This window comes from Eptesicus fuscus, chromosome 13, assembly GCF_027574615.1.
Source record: "Eptesicus fuscus isolate TK198812 chromosome 13, DD_ASM_mEF_20220401, whole genome shotgun sequence".
Taxonomy (NCBI): Eukaryota; Metazoa; Chordata; class Mammalia; order Chiroptera; family Vespertilionidae; genus Eptesicus; species Eptesicus fuscus.
This window is the reverse complement of record NC_072485.1, coordinates 82985209-83008494: the sequence shown is the minus strand read 5'-3', so window position 1 is coordinate 83008494 and position 23286 is coordinate 82985209. Positions and strand designations below refer to the sequence as shown.

Here is a 23286-nt window from a genome sequence, read left to right as displayed (position 1 = left end):
CCAGCCTGGCACCTCACCCTGGGAGCTGGTCTACTCTGGGGCGGTGGGGAGGCAGGGTGCCCAGATGGTGCCAGGGTGCAGCCCCCGGCAGCCCAGGGTCAGGCCCAGAAGCCAGAGTAGGGCAGGGCGTGTGGATAGTTAACTCGGAACGGGCACAGGGCTGCCCTCAGGGTACCTGACCGCATGTGCACAGGCCCTGGGTGGGATGGGGATTGAGAGGGGAGCCGGGCTTGGGCACCGGAGAGGGGGAAGCAGCAGATTTCACCGAATGAATCTTAGAAAGACTTGCCCTCTCTCCCATCCCCAAGGCCTGGGATGCAGGTACAGTGCCAAGGGTGTGGCCGCAGCAGGATGGCCAGGGCCTCTGGTGACTGAGTCCTTGGGGAGGCTGCTGGAGGCAGCAGGGGGCAAAGAGCGTGGCACAGTGGGGATGAGGCCAGCCTGGGAAGTTCAGGGGTTCACCAGGGTGGTCCAGAGGGAAGCTGGGCCCGGCCCGTGTGGCTCAGTGGTTGAGCATCGACCTATGAACCAGGAGATCACGGTTCAATTCCTGGTCAGGGCACATGCCCAGGTTGCGGGCTCGATCCCCAGTGTGGGGTGTGCAGGAGGCAGCCGATCCATGATTCTCTCATTGATGTTTCTCTCTCTCTCTTCCTCTCCCTCTCTTGGATATCAATAGAAAGGTATTTTTTAAAAAGGGGGGAAGGGGAGCTGGGCAGTGCAGGCTGAGCCAGAGACTGAAGTTCCTCCCCCAACCTGCTCCAAGGAGAGGCTGGGGCCCCAGCCCTGCCTGCTTCATTGGGACCATGGGGTCTTGGGGGATGGCGCTGCCCCGGTGCAGAGACCTCTGCCCCCATTTCCACACCAGGGTTGAACTGTTTTGGGTACAGATCCCTCCCTTCGGGCCTCTGGGACGTCAGCTCTGGAGCCAGGAACAGGGCGGCCCTTCCTGGAATCCTGGCTGGGGCGGGAGGAACCGCTGGTGTCTGGTGTGCGATGGCTAAGCCAGCAGTGTCCACGCCTCTCCCACGGTGTCCTCTGGCCCACACAGGGCCCTGCTCCTCAGGGCTGGGCATAGCCTTGTGAGCTCTGCCCTGGACCCTGGGCCCACTCTCCGCTGGGCCTCCTACCCCAGCCCGGGACAGGGGCCCCACCCCACATGCAACTTGCCCCTCAGTTCGTGCCGCTAGGACCTCTGCAGTTGTCCCACTTCTCCTGGCCCCATGTCCCACCCACCAGAAACTTGGCTTCTACATCCTCCCATAAGGCCCTGGGCCAGTGGTTCCCAATATGGGCACACGCCCCACAGGGGGGCAATTCCAGAATGAGGTATTAACGGTCAGTTTCTTGCATTTCTTATGGTTCTAGGGGCCTCATATGTTTATGTATTTCAGTTCTCTATTATGGTTTGAAACTATTTTTTCGTATCACTTCATATTATTTTTTAACAATTTCTTAGTGATTTCTTCCTCAGGACTTCAACTGTCCTTTCATTTTTTTTCTTTCATGGATGCCATGTTCTTTGGAAGCTTGTTTAGACCAAGTTCATGGCCTTTTAGGCTTCCTCCACGTGAAGAGTTCACTTTTTGAATAAGAATTGTTATGTCACAGGGGTCATCAGGATTTGAGAGATGCTTAGGTGGGGCGTGGCCAGAAGGCTGGGGACCCCTGCCCGGGGCCCTGCTCCTCTGGCCTTCCTTCCCTCACCCCTGCCCTGGGGCCTCCGCAGGTCTTGGCTCCCTGCCTGAGGCCTCATGTTCTCCTCATTGCCTTTTCCATAGAACTAGCCCGCAGGGGAAGGCTCTTCACACACGAGCTGCACACCCCAGCCAGCTGCTGGCCAGGGCCTCAGAAGGGGTGTCTACTGGGGGACCATGGGGAGGCCCACCCAAAAGGGCTGTGAGCACGTGACGGACTGGATCCCCTACCCTGCACAAACCCAGGGACCACACCGGCCACCGTCTGGGGGAACTGGTGGCCTCTGCCCACCTCAGAGCAATGGCGACCAACCACTGTTGCTTTTGAGGAAACTCATTTACTGATGTGAGAGAGAAGGGGACGTTAGAGAAACGGGATGTGCTGTCCCGCTATGTGTGTCACCTCGGTGTGTCGGGATGATGCTCTAACCAACTGAGCTGCCCGGCCAGGGCTGCCCACGTGGCTTCTGAAGTCTTCCTGGGGGTCCCCTGAAGGCGTCACCCCGAGTCCTCAGGAGCCAGAAGCACTCAAGGAGGCTGGTGTCCCTTCCTGAGCCCGTCAAGGCTTGGCAACACCCAAGACCCACAGGAAGGGTCCCCTCCCCAACACCAGCTCTTGGGCCAGCAGCGCCTCCGCCCTGGCCGTCCCACAGCTGCCTTGCACGAGGCGAGAGTGCAGAGGCCAGGCTCTAACAAACGGTCACAGGCCCCTCAAGATAAATGTAAAAAGGATTTTATTTGCAGGGGAACGAGACTAATCAAACAAGCCAAATCCCATGTCGTCATCCGACTCCTCGGACTCCTCCTTCTTCTCATCTTTCTTCTCCTCGGCTGTGGGGAAAAGACCAGTGAGCGAGGCGACCAGTGCGGGCCAGGCTCCCAGACCCTCCAGCGCACCCGCAGTGCCCGCTGCCTGAGCCTCCACTTACCTGCAGCTGGGGCAGAACCAGCAGCAGGAGCTGCAGACCCTGGGGCGGCGGAGACCGCCACAGCCCCTCCAGCGGGAACGCTGGCCAGCTTGCCAATACCTAGGAAGCAGAGAAGGGAGTGAGAGGCTAAAGCTCTCCCCCACAAGAGGCTCCGCCACGCCCCAGCCCCAAACTTCCCATCTGGGAACTGGGCTTCCAGGAACTGGCCCACAACAAGCTGGGCAAAACTCCCTACCCTGGGGTCAGGTTGGACAAACATGTTTATGAGCAGGCAGGGACCTAGTCTGCTGCCCAGTGTCCAGATACGCGTTCCCAGCAGTGAGCTCAGAGGAGGCTTTTGGCTGAGCTGGCTCCTGTCCTGGCCAGTCACGTGTCCAGGGACAGGAATGGCTGCCCAGCAGCGCAATTTCCAAACAAGTCCCATCACCTCCACCCTGATGTCACCAGAAAGCCACCCACCCCGCAAAGGGAGCCGGGGCCTGTGGTCACCGCTGACGCCAACCCCCTTACAGAGGGCACGTGGAGAGACCTGTTTACTAGGCCCAGTTCTCCAAACCGGGGCAGGGCAGCCAGGCCCAGCGGCAGCACAGGCGCCCCCTAGCGTCCTCTCGAGTGTCTAGAAGTGCCCCTGGCATGAGCCCGCGGAAGCCGTGCTCACTCCTCGGGGCGAGGCTTCTAGGCTGCTCTGGTCCACAAGCGAAACCTGGAAGGCCACAGGCGGCCAACAGGAATTAGGATGGACCATGGAAACCGAAGGCCGTGCACAAGCTCACCCTGGGCGATGACATCTTCAATGTTCTTCCCGTTCAGCTCGCCGATCACCTGGAGGAGAAAACCATGGCCAGCAGTTACCAGGCACCCGACCTGCACCCTCCTGGAGCCAGGCCCCACTAGTTACCACGCACACGTGGGTTCCCCGCACCGAGACAGCTACAAATGACAGATGCAAAAATATCTTAATTTGTACCCAACATTATGTCAAAATAACATCTTAATTAACTTGGGTGAAAAACAATGGCTCTCAAATACACCCCCCTTTACATTTCTTAGATTACGGCAGCTACTACAGCATTTTAAGTCACACGAGACTTCCACGGTGCTTCTACTAAACCATGCTGGTCTCTCGTTTCCTTGGGGCTGTATCAAGGCCTCCAAACCACACTTTTCCCTAAAACACACTCGGATCGGGTGGGAGAGGGACCCCTTTGCGCAGAGTGTCGGTCGGCCGGGCCCGGCGGGCGGCTACCTTGTTGAGCCGGTCGTCGTCCGCCTCGATGCCCACACTGTCCAGGATCTTCTTGATGTCCTTGGCGCTGGGGGAGGCATTGCCCCCGAGGGCGGCCAGCAGGTAGGAGGCAACGTAGCGCATCCTGAGCGGCGGAGAGAGCCGTGGCGTTACCGTGAGGCCTCCCGCCCCCACCCCGGCCCGAGCGCAGCCGCGCGTGGCCCGGCCTGGGGGACCCCACCGAGGCCGCCCCGCGCCCCGCCCGTCCCCTAAGGCCCCCGCCCGGCCAACGGCCCAGTCGGGTCGCTCCACTCACTTGGCGGCGGCGGAGGGGCCTCGCGCGTGCGACCTCGGCGGCGTCAGGCAGGGAAAGGAAGACGCAGGCGCGGGGGGCGGGGGTAATCCGCTACCCAGAAGCCTCCGGGAGCTACACTCCTTGCACCGAGGGCGCTTATGAGTGACGTCACGAGGCGCTCGGCCAATGAGGACGCTGGAGAAGTCTACGTCCGGCCCGGTCCCGCAGCCGCCCCAGCAAAGGCGAAGGGCAATTCCGAGGCCGCCTCCATATACAGTGTGGGGCGAACGTCCCCCGAAACCCCTGCGGCGGCGGAACGAAGCGGAGCGCGAGCCCGAGTGCAGCTTCTCCCTTCAGGGCTCCCTGCATGCCACGCGGGGCCTACACACTCCCAACATGCAGCGCGGCCGCCTCGCCCGCGACGCCTTCCTTTGCGACAGCGGCCAACGCAGCCAGGAACTACAAGTCCCATCGTCCAGGGCGGCCGGAAGCGCGAGTGCGCTGCTTCCTGAGGGAGCGACACGTGGGTCCCACTGAGGCTGCGCAGGTTGGGCCGGGACGCTTCCGGCTCTGGCGGTGCCTGGCCGCGGGGACAGAGAGGCTCGCGTCCGGTGGGGTCGAGCCCTAGCCCTTCCTGGCTCAGCGAGGTGGGCGAGCCGCTCTGATGTCGCGGAGCCTAGCCGTCTGGGCTCAGTGGCTGCTGCTCTGCGCTGCTCTGACTGTCGGCTCAAATCTGACCTCCGTGTGCACGCGGACATCGGCATGTGCCACCCGTTCCTGCTCCATGTCGGACCCTGCTGCGCCCTGCGGCCTGCGTCCCGGGAGGGAATAGACCCAGCCCGCTTCCGCAAAACTTAGGTTCTGGCGCGACGACACGCGGAGTAAATAAACAAGGATGTCCCTGGCCGAGATAGACCCTGAAGGGACATTGAGCCGAAAGATGAGAAGGAGCGGAGCCGGCCCTGCTAAATCCCGGGGCCGGCACCAGGCAGCGGGGTCAGAGGCGAAGGTCGGACGGAGATGGGTCCCCAGGCGGCAGCCAGCCCACAGCGGCCTAACAGAGCGAGCCTCGGGTGTAGTGCATCAAACGCCGTTGTGTTAGCGCAAACCACACAGTCGCCCTGAAGCATCCATCTTATATAAAAACTGCTGTTTGAAATTCTAACCCTGCTACTTGGCTTCTGTAGATGCGTGCTTGCTTAAATAATAAGGAAAATAAGACTACTCCCACTCCAGAGAGGCCATTAAACCTTCCCCAGACAAGGTTATCAGTGCTGGCACCAGGCCAGGCCTTTGGTTGAGGTCTCAAGGCCCCAGCACATAGGGGCTCTTTAAGGACTTGCAAAGGGGGCCGGACACACCCCATATTTGGGAGACAAAGAGGGTAACACACACAAATAGGGAAAGTTCCTCCATGTTGGGGCCCAGAATTTGAGAGACATCTTCCTCTGGACCCGCGCATAATAAATGTAACTCCATCTCTAAGTGTTGCTTGCAGCCCTAGGCGGCGTCGCGGAGGTCAGGCACAGACACTTTCTTGCTCAAGGTCACACAACTGGGGTCAAGTGGGGCGACCATCCTGGCAAGGATAGCCCTTCATTACAATCAATAGTGAAGTGGCATGATGTGATTGATTTCTTAAAAATATATTTTTTATTGATTTCAGTGAGGAAGGGAGAGAGAGGAACATCAATGATGAGGGAAAATCATTGATTGGCTGCCTCCTGCACGCCCCACACTGGGGACCAAGCCCCACAACCCGGGCCTGTGCCGGGACCAGCAATGGAACCATGACCTCCTGGTTCACAGGTCGACGCCCAACCACTGAGCCACTCCCGTGGGGCTGATTGGTTGACGTAAGTGGAAAATAATACATGAAGTTTACCATTTTAATAAGACAATTCGGTGGTACTTAGTACATTCACATCGTTGTAAAACCATCACCACCACCGTCTCCAGAACGTTCTCATTTCCCCAAACTCCCCGGCTCCGGTGGCTCATTATTTTACTTGCTGTCTCTGGACCCGACTCCTCCCGTGAGTGTAACGGCCCGGTATCGGTCGCTCGGTGTCGGTCCTATTTCACTCAACAGAATATCCTCCAGGTTTCCCCACGCCGTAGCCTGTGTCAGAACGCCCCTCCTTTTTAGGGCTACACATTGGTGTGATTGGTTTTTAAAAAGGCTTTTCTGGCAGCTCTGGGGAAACTGAATGGGGGTGGGCAGGGGCCGGAGAACGGAGGTCTGGCAGCTTCTGCCCATCCTGTGGGAGGGATGGTGGCTGGGAGGTGGAGGAGAGGGTGCACGCGGTGTGGTGTGAGGCAGGGCGGGCAGAGCGGGATGTGTTCATCGGTCCCTCCACAGAGCACCTCCTCGCGGGAGAGAGCGCGGGTGGGAGGGTTTCTGGTTTGAGGGTCTGGGCGGGGCAGGCGCCCACCAGCTCCGCGGCCTTGGGCGAACGGGCCTCTCGGAGCCTCCTGGCGCTCCCTTCTGAGATGCAGACACACGTGGAAGGAGGCGGCCTGTGGGGAAGCCTGCTGGGGCCCCTGCCCAGAGCGATCACCACGGCGCAGGGTGACGGGAGCTGAGGAAGGACAGGCACCCGGAGCAAGGGGCGGGGGTGGCTGCGAGGCCGCAGGTGCGGTCAGCCCCCAGCCCGTCCGCCTGAGCGTGGCCAGCCCGTTTACACCGGACGGGAACGCACAGCCCCAGCGCCAGCCGCGGGCGAGACCTCGGAAAGGGCGGGTTTCGTGGCGCGCAGCGCGCACCGCCGGACGCGGGCAGGGGAGCTGGAGACAGCTGGGCGGGCGCGAAGCAGATGGGGTCGGCGTCCGCGTCTCCGGGGCTGCGGGCGGGCCGCGGGCAGGCGGGGCGGGACGGGACCCACAGGCGGAGGCCCGCGGACCCCGGGGGCGGGGCCCAGAGGGGGCGGCGCCCGGAGTCCCAGCCCGCCCGGAAACGCGCCGGCGGGAGCCGGGGCGCGCAGGGCGCACGGAGCCGGCCGGGAGGGAGCGCAGGTACGCGCGGCGGGAACGGGAGCGGGAACGGCGGGTGGGGGAGGTCTGCGCTCCCCGGGCCGGGACCCGCCCCGAGGCCGCCTGAGTCCCGAGTGCGCCCTGCACCGCTCTCCGCTGCCGCCCGAGGTGTGAACGGGCTGGGGCGGAAAGACTCCTCCAAGGGCCAGGGAGCGGGTGCAGCGGCTCAGACCCCAGTCTCCTCTCACATTCGCTTCTCTGACACACTGGGGCACGATCGATCGCCCAGGGCCCGGGACACCGCCCCCACGTGGCAGATGACAGTCCTGACCTGTCAAAGCTGTTGAGTGAAGCTTGGAGGTGGGGCTGCACCCAGGACACTCGTGGGGCTGGGGGGGGGGGGGGCGGGGGGCAGAAGGGGACAGCCAGGATGACCTGACAGCTCTAGAGTCCCTTGTCCAAATTTCCAGAAACTTCCCACCGCCCTCCTCCCCGCAAGCAGGTTCCCAGGCGCCTCCGCACACAGGTCACACTGCTTGCTGCCCTCCGGCCCTGGGCTGCCGCTCTCCAGCCCCGTTTCATGTGAGCTCTGTCCGGCCTGGGCCCTGGGCCCTGGGCTCTAGGAGCTGGAGTGTTAACAAACCAGAGTCCCCATGCCACTGACCGGGAGGAGGGTCCAGCCCCACGCCTCCCCTCTCCTCACCCTGACTCCGCAGCCTCCGGGCCCTGCCTGAGCAGGCCTGCCTGGCAAGCTGGGACATGTCCGGCCCCCGAGGCCTGCCGGTGGGCGATGGCCGCGGCGGAGGAGGAGCCGGAGCCCCGGGCGGCTGCTGCAGAGGATGCTGCAGACACTGCGGATGTGGATGCGGGTCCTGGGGCATCCCTTCTCCTGGCCGGGAACCGCCTGAGCTTGGACCTGCACCCCGGGGGCTGCCGCCGGCTGCTGCGCCTGTGCGCCCGGCACCCCCCTCAGCTGCTGGGGGTGGAGTTCCTGCAGCTGAGTGCCCACGAAGACCCCCGGCTGCTGGGGGCCGCCCTGGCTCAGGTGCCGAGGAGCCTGCCGCACCTCCGCTCCCTGGTCCTCAAAGGTGAGCCCCACCGGGCCCCGGCCCTCTCCCGCCCCATCTCTAGCTCCTGCCTCTGCTTCTTGGTCCTCAAGGGCAAACCCCATTCCCAGCCCCTGTTCTCCACACACCGCACCCAGCCCTCTTCTCCCACGTGACACGGGCTGCGCCCCCGCTCCCGGCCCCTGCAGCTGCCTGTGGTGGTCCCCGCAGACTGCAGGGCGCACGCTTTCATGGGGCAGGTCGTGGGTGATGGCTCCCGGCTGAGATGAGCCTCCAGTCCCGGTCCTGGCCTCCCTCCACCTGCTGGTGTCTCTCACGACCTCCATCTGTCCGTCCTTGTCCGGCTGGGTAGACCTGGAGGCCCTGGCCCCGCTGCATGCAGCTCCCTCCCTGGCTGAGCTGGGACCTGGGACTGAGGGCCACACCCGCCTTTCACCTTCCCAGGTGGGCAGCACTGGGATGCGCTGGGCGCCTGCCTGCGGGGCTCTCTGACCACGCTGCCCGCCAGCCTGAGTGGCCTGACCCGCTTGGCCCACCTGGACCTGAGCTTTAACCGCCTGGAGACGCTGCCCGCCTGCATCCCGCGCCTGTGCCACCTGGGCGCCCTCCTGCTCTCTCACAACCGCCTCTCAGAGCTGCCTGAGGCCCTGGGGGCCCTCTCGGCCCTCACCTTCCTGTCCGTGACCCACAACCACCTGCGAGCGCTGCCGGCGGCGCTGGGAGCCCTGTCCGCCCTGCAACGCCTGGACCTCTCCGAGAACCGCCTGGACACTCTGCCCCCTGAGGTCGGAGGCCTGAGCAGCCTCCGGGAGCTCAATCTGGCCTCCAACCGGCTGCAGAGCCTCCCGGCCTCCCTGGGTGAGCACCGCCATGCGTCCTGGGCTCGCAGGACTACAGGGCATCCCCCAGCCACTGCCTGGCCTCCACTCATCAGCCCCTCTCATCCTCCGCGGGCCGGGACCCTGCACTCACAGGCCTGGCCTGGCACTCAGGGCGGAGGGGGGGACGGGGGCGGAGAGGTCCTCCCCTGGCCCTAAGCAGCGCCTGCCCACAGCGGGGCTGCGTTCCTTGCAGCTCCTTGTCCTGCACAGCAACCGCCTGCTCTCGGTGCCCGCCGGCCTGGCCCGCCTCCCGCTGCTGGTCCGGCTGGACCTGAGGGACAACCAGCTCCGGGAAGTGCCCCCCGAGCTGCTAGACGCCCCCTTTGTGCGCCTGCAGGGGAACCCCCTGGGCGAGGCCCTGCCAGACTCCCCCAGGCCCCCAGGTAGGCTGGTTGCTGGGGAGGGCAGACTACAGACGGGACACAGGCCGTCCCCATCCTCACGCTGTCCTTCCACAGGGTCCCCTGCGGCCCCGGGAATGCCCAGGCTGCTCCTGACTTCAGAGCTGGACAGGTGTGTGATGGGGGGGTGGGGCCAGAGGAGCAGCCGGACACCTTCCCGTGCTCCGGGGTCTCCCAGAGGCCCCCAGGGGCCAGGCTCAGACCTGAAGCCCCTCCGGGTCTGACCTGATGCCCGCCCTGTCCTCACGCAGCTTCCTCGTGACCCCCCAAGGCTGCTCTGTGACCCTGGCCTGCGGGGTCCGCCTGCAATTCCCCGCCGGGGCCACTGCCACCTCGGTCACCATCCGCTACCGCCTGTGGCTGCCGGAGCCGCGCCTCGTGCCCCTGGGTCCCCATGACTCGCTGCTCAGCGGGGTCCTGGAGCTGCAGCCCCACGGGCTGGCCTTCCAGCAGGCACGGCCGGCGGGGCTGGGGGCCGGTGGGGCAGCCGGGGGGGGGGCAGGTGGGGCAGCCGGGGAGGGGGCCGGGGGGCGGCCAGGTGTGGCCTTTGTGCTCACCCCCCGTGCCCGCAGGAGGTGGGCCTGTGGCTGCTCTTTGTGCCCCCACGGGCCCGGCGCTGCCGTGAGGTGGTGGTGAGGACCCTGAGCGACGACAGCTGGAGCGACCTGGAGACCCGCCTGGAGGAGGAAGCACCGAAGGTGAGGCTGCCGGGAGGAGCACGGTGGGGGCGGGGGGGGGGTCCTCCAGGACCTGATTCCCCTCTGACCCTGTTCCCTCTGACCCCATCCCCATGCCCAGCGGCTCTGGGCCCACTGCCAGGTACCCCACTTCTCGTGGTTCCTTGTGGTTTCACGCCCCGTGTCCAACGCCTGCCTGGTGCCACCAGAGGGGACATTGCTGTGGTCCTCGGGGCATCCGGGGGTCAAGGTCACATTCCCCCCTGGAGCCACCGAGGAGCCTCGTCAAGTCCGAATGCAGGTACAGACAGGGCAGCGGCCGGGGGTGCCGGGGTGCCTCACACGGGGTGTTGAGGCGGCCTGTCTGCCTAGGTGGTGCGCATGGCTGGCAGAGAGCTGCGGGCGCTGCTGGGGGAGTCCCAGGCGGCGGTGAGCCCCCTGCTGTGCCTCTCCCAGAGCGGCCCCTCCAGCTTCCTCCGGCCCGTCACCGTGCAGCTGCCGCTGCCGCCCGGTGTCACAGGTGAGAGAGGCGGCCGTGTGGCCCTGGACTGGCGGCCAGAAGGGGAGGAGGCCCTGTGGGGAGCCTCAGCCTGTGGCCCCTCCCTCCCTCCCGCAGGCCTGAGTCTGGACCGCGCCCGCCTGCACCTGCTCTACCGGGCGCCCCCTGCAGCCACCTGGGACGACATCACGGCCCAGGTGGCCCTGGAGCTCACCCACCTGTACGCGCGCTTCCAGGTCACACACTTCTCCTGGTCAGTGGCCCCCCGGCTCCCGCAGCCCCCGCCCCCCCTCCTCTGCATGCGCAGCCCCGCCTCACCCCCGCCCCCCCAGGTACTGGCTCTGGTACACCACCAAGACCTGCGTGGGGGGCCTGGCGCGGAAGGCCTGGGAGCGGCTGCGGCTGCACCGCGTGAACCTCATCGCGCTGCAGCGGCGCAGGGACCCCGAGCAGGTCCTGCTCCAGTGCCTGCCCCGCAACAAGGTGGGGGCCGGGGCTGGGAGGCCGGGGATGTGGGGGTGGGGGCCGGGGGTGGGCTCTGAGCCGTGGGTGCCCCCAGGTGGATGCCACCCTGCGGCGGCTGCTGGAGCGGTACCGCGGCCCTGAGCCCTCGGACACCGTGGAGATGTTCGAAGGCGAGAAGTTCTTCGCTGCCTTTGAGAGAGGCATCGATGTGGATGCGGGTAGGCCCTGCCCCTGCAGGTGGGCCCCGGGGTCTGCCCAGACCCCCTGCTGACACCCCCCGCCCCCCGCAGACCGCCCGGACTGCGTGCAGGGCCGCGTGTGCTTCGTGTTCTACTCGCACCTGAAGAATCTGAAGGAGGTGTACGTGACCACCGCCCTGGACCGGCAGGCTCAGGCCGTGAGGGGCCAGGTGGGCGAGGGCTGGGGCCCCCAGGCTGCCTCCCGGGCCGCCTGGAGGCCGGGGCACTGAACCCTGTCTCCTGCCCCAGGTGTCCTTCTACCGGGGGGCCGTGCCGGAGGAGGTGCCCGCGGAGGCGGAGGCGGCCCGGCAGAGGAAGGGTGCGGACGCCCTGTGGATGGCCACTCTGCCCATCAAGCTGCCGGTGAGGCCCGGGGGGGGGGGGGGGGGGGGAGGGGCAGGGGTGGGCCGGGGGCAGAGGCCAGGGCTCACTGCGTCCGCCCCTCCCCACAGAGACTGCGGAGGTCTGAGGGCCCGGGGCAGGGAGCCAGCCTCTCCCTGGCACCTCTGAACCTGGGCGATGCTGAGACCGGCTTCCTGACCCAGAGCAACCTGCTGAGTCTGGCCGGGCGCCTGGGCCCTGACTGGCCGGCCGTGGCCCTGCACCTGGGCCTCTCCTACCGGGAGCTGCAGCGCATCCGGCACGAGTTCCGGTGGGTGCCTTTCGGCTGCCGCGCGGGGCCAGCCTTGGGCCTGGGCCCCTGCGGCCGGGGGGCCCCACTGAGGCTGCTGAAGTGCCTTCGGGGACCGGGGGGGGGGAGGCAGGGCAAACATACCGAAAGGGATGGTCTGGCCACACCTGGCCACGGCGCAGGAGGCCGGCCCGGGGGTGTGTGGCAGGCAGTCCTGGGTGGGCCCCTCCGTCACTGAGCCCCCTTCTCCCCAGGGACGACCTGGACGCCCAGATCCGTCACATGCTGTTCTCTTGGGCTGAGCGCCAGGCGGGGCAGCCAGGGGCAGTGGGGAGCCTGGTGCAGGCGCTGGAGCAGAGTGACCGGCGGGACGTGGCGGAAGAGGTGCGGGCTATCCTGGAGCTCGGCCGCCACAAGTACCAGGACGGCATCCGCCGCGCAGGCCTGGCCCCCGGGGACCTTGCCCCACCTGGGCCTTCGGCCTCACAGTCCCCGGAGCCTGCCCAGGCCTAGACTGACCCTGCCGACTCTGGCCTGGCCCCACGTGTGCTGTGGCCGGGCTCAGAGGGCCCCACCTCCAAGTCCTCCCTGTGTGCGGGGACAGTGACCTCCGTGTGCAACAAACACGCATGTCTGGCTGCTGTCTCAGAGCTTGGTTTGTTTGTTGGGTGGAGATCAGAGGCCTGGCCGCCGCTGGGGGGCGGGGGGGGGCCTCCGGTGACCTTGGTCCTGCCCCTGGCACGTGCCCAGCACCTCCTGTGGGTCCTGATCTTCCTGGGAGAGGGAGGAGCCGCGGCTACAAAGTGACGTTTGCAGCATCTCGGATACAAAGTCACCTGTGTGCGGGCTTGTGCACCCGCCTCGTCGGCTGAAGCGGCCCAGTCCCTCGAGCCCTGCGTGGTCCCATCGCTCCTCCCGCGGGACACCCTTTCCCAGCGCTGCGGCCGCCGGCCGGTCCCACCGGGCTGCTCCCTGGGTCCCGCCCACGCAGGGCGCCGGCAGAGACCGCGGGGTCGGCCAGGGTGCAGTGGCCACGCCGGCCGCGAGGGGGCGCCGGAGCCCGTGTGCTCCGGGGCCGGGGGCGGAGCGCGCCGGGCGGACGCACTGCTGCAGCGGGGCGCACGGCAGGCGGGGAGGCGAGCGCGGCGGCGGCGGAGCGCGGTGAGTGCCCCGGCCGCCCCTGGACGGAGCCCGCTCCGGTGCGGCCCGGCTGCGGGGGCGACGGGCGCCGAAGTCGGCCCGGGGAGGTGACCGCTGCTGGGACCAGGCGGCCGTGGGGGACCCGGGGCGGCGATGCTCGGATCCCTGCCGCCGGGTGTGGGAGGCCGTGCTCGGCCCCGAGCGGTGACGGGCGCGCTCCCCGCGCACACGTGTCCCTGCGGGGTGGTTGCCTGGGGCCGGAGCCCCGAGGCCAGGCCGGGGGGGGGTCACCCGTGGGAATACGCCGGACGTGTGTGGACACGTGCGTGGCTGGAGTCGCCATCGCCTAGCGGGGACAGCCCGGCTCTGGCTCCGGGCCCGGTTCGGACCTGTCCAACAGGACCGGGAGCTGAGCCGGCCCCTGAGCGGATCCCGCGGCCCCCACCCACGCCGCCTCTGTCCGCGGGGTGGCGCCGCTCTCGCCGGCCGAACAGAAAGCGCCTCCCCTGGGTCGGGGGACGGGGCAGGTGGGATGGGAACGGGGGTCAGTTCCAGACGCCGACCCTCAGCCCCATCGCCTGTCAGGGGCGTGGGGGGGGGTCAGCGGCGTCATTTGTGGGAGTTTTCCCGGGGCGCCTGCGAGCGGCGCGTGGCCCGTTGGCCGCCCTGAGCTGCCCGCCTGGCTGTGGGCAGAGGGGCGGACCGTCAGGGCTGGGGCTGCCCAGTTTCTATGGCAACATGGGGTCCAGGGCAGGGCCGTCCACGGAGTGAGGACAGAAAAGGGGGGTTCAGGGTCAGAGGGTCCCTCTCCAGTTCTCCCCAGAGGCCGCTCACGCACTGCTGTCCGAGTGTCCTGCTGCTCCTTGCAGCTTGTGGGGGGGGACCCCAGGGCTGTCTTCTTGGGCTTGGGGTCCCTGGCTTCTGGGCCTGCCTCTCCCCCACTTAGTCCGTCTGGATTGCGGGATCCCCATCACCTAGGCGCCCTAACGCCAGGTAGGAGGTGGGGCCAGGTGATGCCCCGGAGGCAGGGTTCCCTCAGTCCTCAGAGGGCGGTGCTAGGCCTGGGCCCTGGGGTGCGGCCCCTGCCCCCTGGGTCCGGGGGCAGGAAAGAGCTGACTGTGACCAATGTACCTGGAGGGGGGAGGGGGGAGGGAGGGGTCAGGTTGAAGTTCAGAGGGCAGACTGCAGAGAAGCAGGTCCCAGGCAGAGGCCCTGGGGTGTGAGCTGGCGCTGGGGGAGGGCGGACTCGGCGGGGCCGAGGGCTCTGGGATGCCCGTTCTCGTGGCCTCTGGACCTGCCGGGTCAGCAGGCCCGTGGGTGGCAGCCAGTGGCCCCTGAGACCCAGCCACTCCCTCCCGGCCTTTCTGGTGGACAGGAGGGTCTCCCCGTGCCCAGGGCCGGGCCTCCCTGACACGCACCTTCCCCAGTGGACACACAGGTCCCACAGCCCATCTCCACCCCACGGCACCCGTTCCCCGCAGAGGCCCACGGGGGCCTGAGCACAGCCCCGTCCTCAGGGAGCCGGAACCCACCGGGCAGCGGGCGCAGTGGCCAGGGCTGGCATCCCTGGGGGCCGGGGGCCTGGCTTGACCTGGTCAGCCTGGGTCAGACCCACCGCCCTGTGGCCAGGCTGCCCGAGGTGCTGCCACACCCCCTGTCCTCTCGCCGCCGCCGCGGGAGCCTCACGCCCGAAGTGAAAGAGAAAGTCCCCCCCCCCCGCCCCTCCCCGCCCGGAGACCAATCCCCGCGCCGGCACCTCCCTCGCCGCTAGGGCTCCGCTGCGGCGGCCGTGGCCTCAGAGGAGAGCCTGCACCTCGGTGAGCGGAGCGGACGGCAGGGGCGGGACGGGGCGGAGGGCCTGCGGGTGGGCAGGCAGCCGGACCTGGGACCGGAGGTGAAGGTCACCAGCCCTCGGAGGGACCCGGGTGAGCCAGCTGGCGGCGGCGCTCTGTGGGTGACAGCTCAGGCATTGGCTGTGCCCCCAGGGGAGGCCGGGCTGGCGCTGGCTCCGAGTCCTGCCCCTAGGGAGGGGGGCCCCATTGCCCCCGCCGGAGAGCGGAGGTGGGAGGTCAGCCATCCACCTCCCAGCTGCCCCCCCTTTTGCCCGCCCCCCCCCCCCCGGCCGATGGGTTCTGGGGTGTGTGTGTGGGAATGAAATTCCTGGGAGGGTGGAGAGGAGGGTGGGGGCAGGGCTGGGCGTGGGTGAGGATGGTGCTTCCCCAGAAGAAAGAGGTCTGAGGGTCCGGCATGGGGGGTCCTGGCGGAGACTCCGACCCCTTTCTCTGCTCACGGATGGAGCTGGGGGGGGGGGAGCCGCAGCCCAGTCCTGGGTGGAGGTGGCTGACCCGACTGGAAACTGTCCCCTTCCTTCCAGCCCCTGCCGCTGCCGCCCCCCCACCCGGGCGCTGGCCCTTTAAAGACAGCGCTCTGTGCGCACGTGAGCGCGAACGTGAGGAGGTGCCGGCAGGACACGCGGTGGGAGGCCTGGAGGGGAGTCTGCATGCCCGGCACCTCCCCCAGTGCTGCACCCCAGGACGCGTCGGTGCCCCAGCCTGGGTGGTGGGGGAGGCGCCTGGTGCCCCTCTTGAGGCGTGGGGGGGGTTGGGGGTGCCTGGTGGCCCGTCCCACCCGCCGATTCCAGCCCCCTCCTCCTTCCAGGCCAGAAGGGGGTTTGAGATTCCCAGCCGGTGGCCGTCGGTCCCACCTGCCACTCCTCTGCCCTCCACCCCGGACTCCGCCTCCACCTCCACCTCCACCTCCACCTCCACCTGGGTGCCGCCGGTTAAATGGCTGATAAGCAGATCAGGTAGGGACGCTCCTGCCGCCGCTGGGCCCGCCCTCCCCCTGCCCCCTGCCCTCCCCCTGCCCCCTGCCCTCCCCCTGCCCCCTGCCCCCTGCCCTCCCCCTGCCCTGTGCCCCGTGCCCCAGGAGGCCGCAGGGCCTGACACCCCCTCTCCCGCAGTCTCCCAGCCAAGCTCATCAATGGCGGCATCGCCGGGCTGATCGGGGTCACCTGCGTGTTCCCCATCGACCTGGCCAAGACGCGGCTGCAGAACCAGCAGAATGGCCAGCGCATGTACACCAGCATGTGAGTGCGGGGGCAGGGGGGGGCGGACTCCTGAGCTCCACTCCTGGGCCCCACCCTGTTTAACCAAAGGGGATGCGGAAGAGAGGACAGGCCTGGGGGTGCTGCTACCTGCGCGGGGCTGGAGCCATCGCTGCGCCCCCCGGCTTGCGCCCAGCTCACCCGTCCCTTGGCTGCAGGTCTGACTGCCTCATCAAGACCATCCGCTCCGAGGGCTACTTCGGCATGTACCGCGGTGAGGCTCGGGGTGGGAGGGGGGGGAGGGGGGCGGGCAGCAGGCCTGGGCTGTGCGTGTGGACTGTCCCTGCACGGGGCCATCCGCTGGCCCTGGTGCTGGAGTCCGGGGCGTTGGATGACAGGTGGGACCTGGAGAGGGGCAATTCTCAGCATCCACCCTCCCTGTCACTCCACCCCCACTCACTGCCAGCGCCTGGCGTGGCAGGACACGTGTTTCTACCACTGGCTACAGCCTCCTTCCTGCCAGTTTAAAAAAAAAAAATTTTTTTTTTGATTTCAAAGAGGAAGGGGGAGAGAGACATCAGTGATGAGAGAGAATCATGGATCGGCTGCCTCCTGCACGCTCCACACGGGATCGAGCCTGCATCCTGGGCACGTGCCCTGACCAGAATCAAACTGTGATGCTCAGCCACTGAGCCACGCCAGCTGGGCATCCCCTGCCTTCTGAGAGCCGCAGGGCCCTGTCTGCTGGGAAACAGGGCGGGGGGGGGGGGCGGGGGGGAAGTCCTGCAAAGCCTCTTAGACAGTCCCCAAGCCTGGAGCTCCCAGAGGCTGTGCAGCCCTGGCCCTGACTGCGGAGTGCTCGCCACCGGCCCGGCTCCAGCCCACGGGCTAGACTCAGGCTCGTCCACGCGTGCCCTCTCACCCAGTGCCCTCGCCAGAGGGAGCCCCTCTGCCCCCAGGAGGTGTTCCTCAGGGCGCCCACCTGGCTGGAGCGGGAGGGTGGTTTGGGGGAGAGCGAGCAGAGTGCCGGGAGGAGGCAGCACTGCCCTGTCCCTGCCTGGTCCCCGCCCTGCCTGGCACGAATGTGGGTGAGAGGGCAGGAGGCGGCGGCCAAGGATCGACTCGGGTAGGGCTCTGCCAACTGGGAAGCGAGTGCTGGCTGAGAGCCTCCCCACCATGATGTGCCCACAGGAGCCGCCGTGAACTTGACCCTTGTCACCCCCGAGAAGGCCATTAAGCTGGCAGCCAACGACTTCTTCCGACATCACCTCTCCAAGGACGGGTGAGGGGGCCGTGCCTCCGGGCCAAGGACAGGCGTGCCCTCCTGCTGCCCCCACCGTGGCGTGCGGGGCCTCCTCTCCCTGCCGCGCTCCTCCTCCTCCTGTGTCCCGTCCTCCTCGTCCTTGTCCCCCCCCCCCCGCACTGGGAGGAGTGAGCAGGCGCTGTCTGCAGCTCCAGCCCCCGTGGTCCTTGGCCCTGGGCCACGGCCTGCGCCCCCATAGCTGGGATTTGTGGGCGATGACCAGCTTTCCTCTGTCCCCAGAGGGTGGGCTGAAAGGGTCACCCCTGGGGCACTTGAGACCCCCAGCTTCTCCATCTGTCTCTGCTCGGGAAGGGCCCCGCCTCCCTTCCCGGTTCCTGCCGCGGGGCCATCTGTTTGCCGGGCTCGGTGCCCGCGCCGGAGGGCCTGGAGGGGTGTCTGAGGCTGAGGGGTGCTGTGCCCCCACAGGGCTGTGTCTGCCTCCACTGCTCCTGTCCCCCTTCACACCCAGGCGCAGGGGCGGCTGCCTGGGCAGCAGGGCCTCCGACTCTGTCCGTGACCGCCCCCGCCCCCGCCCTGCAGGCAGAAGCTGACGCTGCTGAGGGAGATGCTGGCCGGCTGTGGGGCCGGCACCTGCCAGGTCATCGTGACCACCCCCATGGAGATGCTCAAGATCCAGCTCCAGGACGCCGGCCGCATCGGTGAGTGGCTGGGGCAGGGGACCCAGCCCCAGCGGGCGGGGGGGCAGCCGCCTGGCCGGTCCCTGCCCGCGCCTTGAGGGAGAGCCAGCCTGTTCTCCCTTCCTCTTCCTCCCCAGCCGCCCAGAAGAAGATCCTGGCTGCCCAGGCCCAGCTCTCCACACAGGGGGGCACTCAGCCCTCCGTGGAGGCCCCCGCCGCCCCCCGGCCCACGGCCACCCAGCTCACCCGGGACCTGCTCCAGAGCCGCGGCATTGCCGGCCTCTACAAGGGACTGGGGGCCACGCTGCTCAGGTGGGGAAGGCGGGAGAAGGGAGGAGGGGGAGGGTAGAGGGAGGTCGGCCACCCCGCACCTCCAGTCACCGCCACCCCCACCCCCCCCGCAGGGACGTCCCCTTCTCCATCGTCTACTTCCCCCTCTTTGCCAACCTGAACCAGCTGGGCCAGTCCGCCTCCGAGGAGAAGGCCCCCTTCTACGTGTCCTTCCTGGCCGGCTGTGTGGCCGGGAGCACGGCCGCCGTGGCTGTCAACCCTTGTGATGGTCAGTAGGGGGCCCTGGGCCTCCCTCCGGCTGGGGGTGGGGGTGGGGGTTGGGGTGGGGGTGGGGGTCCGGGGGTGAGCGGCCCCCTGACCTGCGCCTCCCTGCAGTGGTGAAGACTCGCCTGCAGTCGCTCCAGCGCGGGGTTAATGAAGACACCTATTCCGGGTTCCTGGACTGCGCCAGGTGGGTGAGGCCCCTCGGCGGGGGGTGCAGGGGAGGCTGGCCCCGGCTCTGACCCCCCCTTCTCCACAGGAAGATCTTGCGGAACGAGGGTCCCTCCGCCTTCCTGAAGGGGGCCTACTGCCGCGCCCTGGTCATCGCCCCACTGTTTGGCATTGCTCAGGTGGTCTACTTCCTGGGCATCGGGGAGACCCTGCTGGGGCTGCTGCAGAACCCCCAGCCCTGAGCCTGGCCCCCCACACCCGCAGGACTAGAGTGGGCCTGGGGCTGGGCGGCGCGCCCAGGACCAACAGGGGAACGTCTCCGCCCCCCCCGTGTGGATGGGGGTAGGAGGAGGGGTGCAGGGCCCACACACACGGACTGGGGGGTCCTGCCTGACACCCGCTGGGATCAATGAGTTATTTATGTAGAAATCACAGACATCGTCACATTCCCGGAGCCAGCCCTGCTGCCCCAGCTCCACCCTGGCCTGGGCACCCCCAGGGACAGAGCTGGTCTCTGAGCTGGGGGCTCCCGGGTGAGGGCTGGGCAGGTGGACCCTCCCCTCCAGGCTACCGGCCCGTCCCCGAGGCGCAGCCCCTCGTCCCCAAAGGGGAGGCTGCACAAACCTATTTATTAACTTGCCGAGCACAAGTGGCTCTGTCCAGCCCTCTGTCCGTCCATCGGTCCAGCCTCCCCACTGCTGCTCTCACCTCGGCCAGCCTTGCAGGAGAATCGGGGTCTCCTGTTCCCCATATTGAGCCAGGAATTCCAGGCAGGCGGGGGGTTCACACTGAGTCCTGACTCCCAGGGAAACCCCACCCCTAACTGTGGGACCCAACCATCCTCCTGGTGGGCCCCTCTGCCCCACCCCGACTGGGGGCCCAGAGTGCGTGAGAGGTCTGTGTGCGTATGGGAGAGCCGCTGCCCTTCCCACATGGCCAGGCAGTGTGTGCGTGCATGCACATGTGTGTGTGTGTGCGTGCACGCACGTGTGCGTGTGTGTGCTGTGTAAACCTGTGCCCCCGCTGACCCTGTCCAGAAGTTGTTTCTCCAGCCCAGCCCCTCTTGCTGCACCTGCAGCTGACCCCTCTTCTGAGACCTGCGCCCGGGTCTGACCTTGGCCAGTGGGAAGGGCAAGCATGACCAGTATGGAGCCAGGGGCACCTGCTCTGTTTGCAGGGGCGGGGCCACGAGCCGCCCTCCAGGCCGCCCTGCTCTCTGGGCCCGTCCGCCCGCCCGCTGTCCAGACCCATCCCCATTGTGAATGGAGGCAGGCGCCCGCCCTGCCACCCCTGCCGGGTGATCGTGCTGGTGCTGTGTCCCCCACCACCCAGGCCCCTCCGAGGAGGCCCCTTCCCAGCGACACTACCTGGGGCCGAGGCCTGGCCCCCAGTTCACGGTTGTACCCATCACATCTGTTGTACCTTGGAAGCTGCTGCTGCTGCTGACAGATTTATATTTTTTTTCTTTTGAGGAGTTTCAAGAAGTGACTTTTTGTGTCTTGTCGTGTAAGAAGATAAATAAATATTCTAAGTAGATGCCTCCTCTCTGAGTCTCTGTTAGGGGCTGGGGGGGAGCACCCCTCATAACTGGCTCGGGTCCCCCTGCCCACTCACTGACGGGCACATTGGCCTGACTCCCGGCTGTCTGGGTTGGGGTGCGGGGAGGCCAGCCTGAGTCCCTCGCAGCCTGACCCTAACCCGCTCTTGGGATTAACAACAGCCAGACCAGGCGGTGTTGCTCAGTGGTTGGGCATCCACCTATGATCAGGGTGGGTTGGTTGGGGCACATGTTGTGCGCTGGATCCCAGCGTGGGGCGTGCAGGAGGCAGCCAATAGTAATTCTCTCTCATCATTGCTGTTCCCCCACCTCTCTCCCTTCCTCTCTGAAATCAATAAAAATGTATTTTGGGGGAAAGCGGAGCGAGGGTGGGGCCCCCGAGTGCCCAGTGGACAGGGGCGTCCGCTGCGGAAGGCAGCGGGGCGGAGCCTGAGCTGATGAGGCCCCGCCCCCTGCATGCGCAGGAGCACTGCATTGTGGGAAACTCCTGGTCCTCTCAGCCGCAGCTGCTGCTCGCCCCGGCCGAGGCCCCGCGTAGAGCAGCCAGCGCCGAGGTGGGAGCGCCGGGAGCAGCAGGGTAAGGTGGCGGGGCTCCGCGGCACCGGGCCGGGCGCGCGGGGGAGGGGCGATGAGGGCGCTCAGGTTGAGGCGGTTCCCTGCCCTGAAGGTCATCCCTCTCCCGGGCACAGGAGTGGGGGGGGGAGGGGCAGCCAGGTGACGTCAGTGTGAGCTCAAAGTAAGCGAGGGCAGTGGGGGAAGCAGACCACCTGCCCTCCGCAAACTTGACTCCCAGCTGCTGGGTGCGCCTCCAGAACGGCGCGGCCGGCGGGGTGAGGGCTGCTGGGGCCTCTCCCTGGGACACCCCCATCATGTTGTGACCTTCAGGCGACCTTCCATGTGGTTAGTGTCCCTGGCCCCCTCCCGGGGCAGGGGGGGGGGGTTCGCATCCTCCCAGGGGAGAGGCGGACAGACAGGGTCAAGGTCTGCCGGGAGGGACGGCTCAGGCCCAGGGGCCAGGCGCCCAGCCCCCTCACCCTGCCCTGGGCATTCAGGGTGGGGCCAGCCTTTCTCACAGCCCAGACCCCCCCTCCGCCTGGCCCCACTGCTGAGGCTGAGTGACAGGGTGTGTGCCCGCCCTAGGCCAACCCGGGGATGCCCTCTGCCCCCGCCCCCCGAGGCAGGGGCAGCCTGTGGCTCAGGAAGGACACCCTGCCCTTGAGCTGGAGCAGGTGAGGCCGTGCCGGGTGGGCGCAGGGCAGGGGGCCGTCACTGCCCTCCTGGCTTCGGCCTCCTGGGGACGCCGCAGGGTTTGCATCCCGGTCCTGTGGCCTCAGCCACGCCCACCCTGCCGGCCCAGAGAGCCCAGTTCTCATGAAGGGGTTCTCACCCTGCCCTGCCCCTCCGCCTGGACCCATCCCTCTGAGAAGGGCACATGGTCGGTGCTGCCCAAACCCATCCTGGCTGCTGCCCACCTCCCCTGGCCACACACCCTCTCGGGGCTGGTGGCTCTCGCTCCCTGCCAGGGCCTCCCTGCCCTGGGCCAGCGTCATGGCCACGGCTTGAGTGCAGGGAAGACCATTTTACAGACAAGGAGACCTGGTCTCTCCCCTCCCCCCCCCCCCCCCCGTTCGGGGCCCAGAGCCCTGCCTGTGCGGGGGGGGGCAGGGGGAGGGTTCTCAGGGTGTGGCCGGGGACAGGTGGGGGCTGGGCCCTGGAAGAGAGGATTCTGAGCTGGGGCTTTCGGGGTGCCAGAGGACTGAGCGGTGTCTCTAGGGGCCAAGGCGGTGGGGACTGGACAGGATGGGGCGTCCTTGTGTCTCCCCCCTCCAGGCCCACGTAATGCCCAAGGGTGAGCTGTCCTAAGCCGCTGTGGTCCCGCCACCTGCCCGTCCGCACCCCCACAGCATCATGGAGTCCAGAGGGAAGGCGGCCAGCAGCCCCAAGCCCGATGCCAAGGGGCCCCCGGCCGGGGCGGAGGTCAGAGGCCCCCCGGCGGCGGACGGGAAAGCCGCCTCGGCCAAGCCTGGGAAGAAGGAGGCCCAAGCGGAGAAGCAGGAGCCGCCGGTGGCCCCTGCCCCACCGCCTGCCAAGAAGACGCCGGCCAAAGCCGACCCCGCCCTTCTCCACAACCACAGCAACCTGAAGCCGGCCGCCCCGGCCCCGGCCCCCGCCCCCAGCGGCCCCGACACGGCCCCGGAGCCCAAGGGCCCTGGCAACGGGGCCGAGGAGGACCAGGTCCCCAGTGGGGGCCGGGGTGGCCAAGGTCCCTGCCCCTTCGAGAACTTGACGCCCCTGCTGCTGGCTGGGGGCGCGGCGATGGCTGCCGTGGCCCTGATTCTCGGTGTGGTCTTCCTGGCCCGGAAGAAATGACCTGCTGCCCAGTTGGGGCCCAGCGCCCTGTGCGGACCGCGGGATGTGCATGCGACCTCACATAGCTGTCTACCCATAGCCCATAGGCAACATATACACACGCGCCCCGACACGGGGGAGACACGGACCGGCTGCGGGGCAGTGGGGCCCCGCCCCCTTAGCTGGTCCCTAGCGTGTCCCCCTCCCCACCCCCCAGGCAGGGACCCGGCTCCTGGGCCTGAGCAGCGCAGGGTGGAGCTGTGGCCTCGGGCAGCGGGCTCAGGCCAGGGCACCTGGGGCGGTGGGTGGGGTGGACCCTGAGCGGGCCAGCTTGTCCCAAGGGGCCCCGTGGTCCTAGGGGCTTCCTGACGAGCCCCAGGCAGGAGGGAGCCCTGAGGCTGACGGGTCCAGGCTGGGCCCTGACCTGGGCCGGCCACGCGGGGACATTAAAGGTGTGGCTGTTTCACCTTCCCCGCTTCTGCTCTTTGCTTGCAGCCGGCGGGGTGGGGGTCTGGCGGGCTGAGCCACTCCAGGGGCTGACCCGAGGCTT

General features: G+C 67.5%; 4 protein-coding genes and 1 non-coding gene across 5 annotated transcripts; 3 read left to right on the top strand and 2 right to left on the bottom strand.

The window, feature by feature from the left end:
* Positions 1–2414: 2414 nt before the first annotated feature.
* Positions 2415–4276, bottom strand: RPLP2 (ribosomal protein lateral stalk subunit P2). The gene is made up of 5 exons (XM_008159576.3): positions 4168–4276; positions 3873–3996; positions 3400–3448; positions 2627–2725; positions 2415–2528 (listed from the first exon to the last, which is right to left on the bottom strand). Exons 2-5 carry the CDS (start codon positions 3993–3995, stop codon positions 2452–2454), a joined length of 348 nt encoding a protein of 115 aa, XP_008157798.1. The 5' UTR covers position 3996; positions 4168–4276; the 3' UTR covers positions 2415–2451.
* LOC114229037 (small nucleolar RNA SNORA52) lies at positions 3237–3370 on the bottom strand. Its single transcript, XR_003615134.2, has one exon. It is a non-coding gene; the product is annotated as a small nucleolar RNA SNORA52 (small nucleolar RNA).
* A 2828-nt stretch (positions 4277–7104) lies between the features above and the next one.
* Positions 7105–12611, top strand: PIDD1 (p53-induced death domain protein 1). Its single transcript, XM_008159607.3, has 16 exons — positions 7105–7161; positions 7836–8207; positions 8631–9044; positions 9241–9450; positions 9526–9580; positions 9720–9921; positions 10041–10166; positions 10267–10446; positions 10518–10665; positions 10762–10897; positions 10977–11127; positions 11204–11327; positions 11400–11518; positions 11598–11711; positions 11801–12000; positions 12234–12611. Exons 2-16 carry the CDS (start codon positions 7910–7912, stop codon positions 12490–12492), a joined length of 2736 nt encoding a protein of 911 aa, XP_008157829.2. The 5' UTR covers positions 7105–7161; positions 7836–7909; the 3' UTR covers positions 12493–12611.
* Positions 12612–13113: 502 nt separating this feature from the next.
* SLC25A22 (solute carrier family 25 member 22) lies at positions 13114–20046 on the top strand. Its single transcript, XM_054724894.1, has 10 exons — positions 13114–13140; positions 15778–15925; positions 16082–16207; positions 16384–16439; positions 17357–17447; positions 18009–18127; positions 18244–18418; positions 18511–18665; positions 18773–18848; positions 18918–20046. Exons 2-10 carry the CDS (start codon positions 15906–15908, stop codon positions 19069–19071), a joined length of 972 nt encoding a protein of 323 aa, XP_054580869.1. The 5' UTR covers positions 13114–13140; positions 15778–15905; the 3' UTR covers positions 19072–20046.
* Positions 20047–22295: 2249 nt separating this feature from the next.
* On the top strand, positions 22296–22757 carry CEND1 (cell cycle exit and neuronal differentiation 1). Its single transcript, XM_054725806.1, has one exon. It carries the CDS (start codon positions 22296–22298, stop codon positions 22755–22757), a length of 462 nt encoding a protein of 153 aa, XP_054581781.1.
* Positions 22758–23286: the final 529 nt, after the last annotated feature.

Bases quoted from the DNA above. Each gene is read 5' to 3' on its own strand.
- SLC25A22 (XM_054724894.1), top strand. From the start codon at position 15,906: ATGGCTGATAAGCAGATCAG. The intron at 17,448-18,008 runs GTGAGGGGGCCG...CCCGCCCTGCAG, and splicing joins CATCACCTCTCCAAGGACGG to GCAGAAGCTGACGCTGCTGA. The intron at 18,128-18,243 runs GTGAGTGGCTGG...CTTCCTCCCCAG, and splicing joins CCAGGACGCCGGCCGCATCG to CCGCCCAGAAGAAGATCCTG.
- PIDD1 (XM_008159607.3), top strand. From the start codon at position 7,910: ATGGCCGCGGCGGAGGAGGAGCCGGAGCCCCGGGCGGCTGCTGCAGAG. The intron at 9,045-9,240 runs GTGAGCACCGCC...GCCTGCCCACAG, and splicing joins GAGCCTCCCGGCCTCCCTGG to CGGGGCTGCGTTCCTTGCAG. The intron at 10,666-10,761 runs GTGAGAGAGGCG...TCCCTCCCGCAG, and splicing joins GCTGCCGCCCGGTGTCACAG to GCCTGAGTCTGGACCGCGCC.
- CEND1 (XM_054725806.1), top strand. From the start codon at position 22,296: ATGGAGTCCAGAGGGAAGGCGGCCAGCAGCCCCAAGCCCGATGCCAAG.
- RPLP2 (XM_008159576.3), bottom strand. From the start codon at position 3,995: ATGCGCTACGTTGCCTCCTACCTGCTGGCCGCCCTCGGGGGCAATGCC. The intron at 3,449-3,872 runs GTAGCCGCCCGC...TTTCTCCTCCAG, and splicing joins ACGACGACCGGCTCAACAAG to GTGATCGGCGAGCTGAACGG. The intron at 2,529-2,626 runs GTAAGTGGAGGC...TTTTCCCCACAG, and splicing joins TGGTTCTGCCCCAGCTGCAG to CCGAGGAGAAGAAAGATGAG.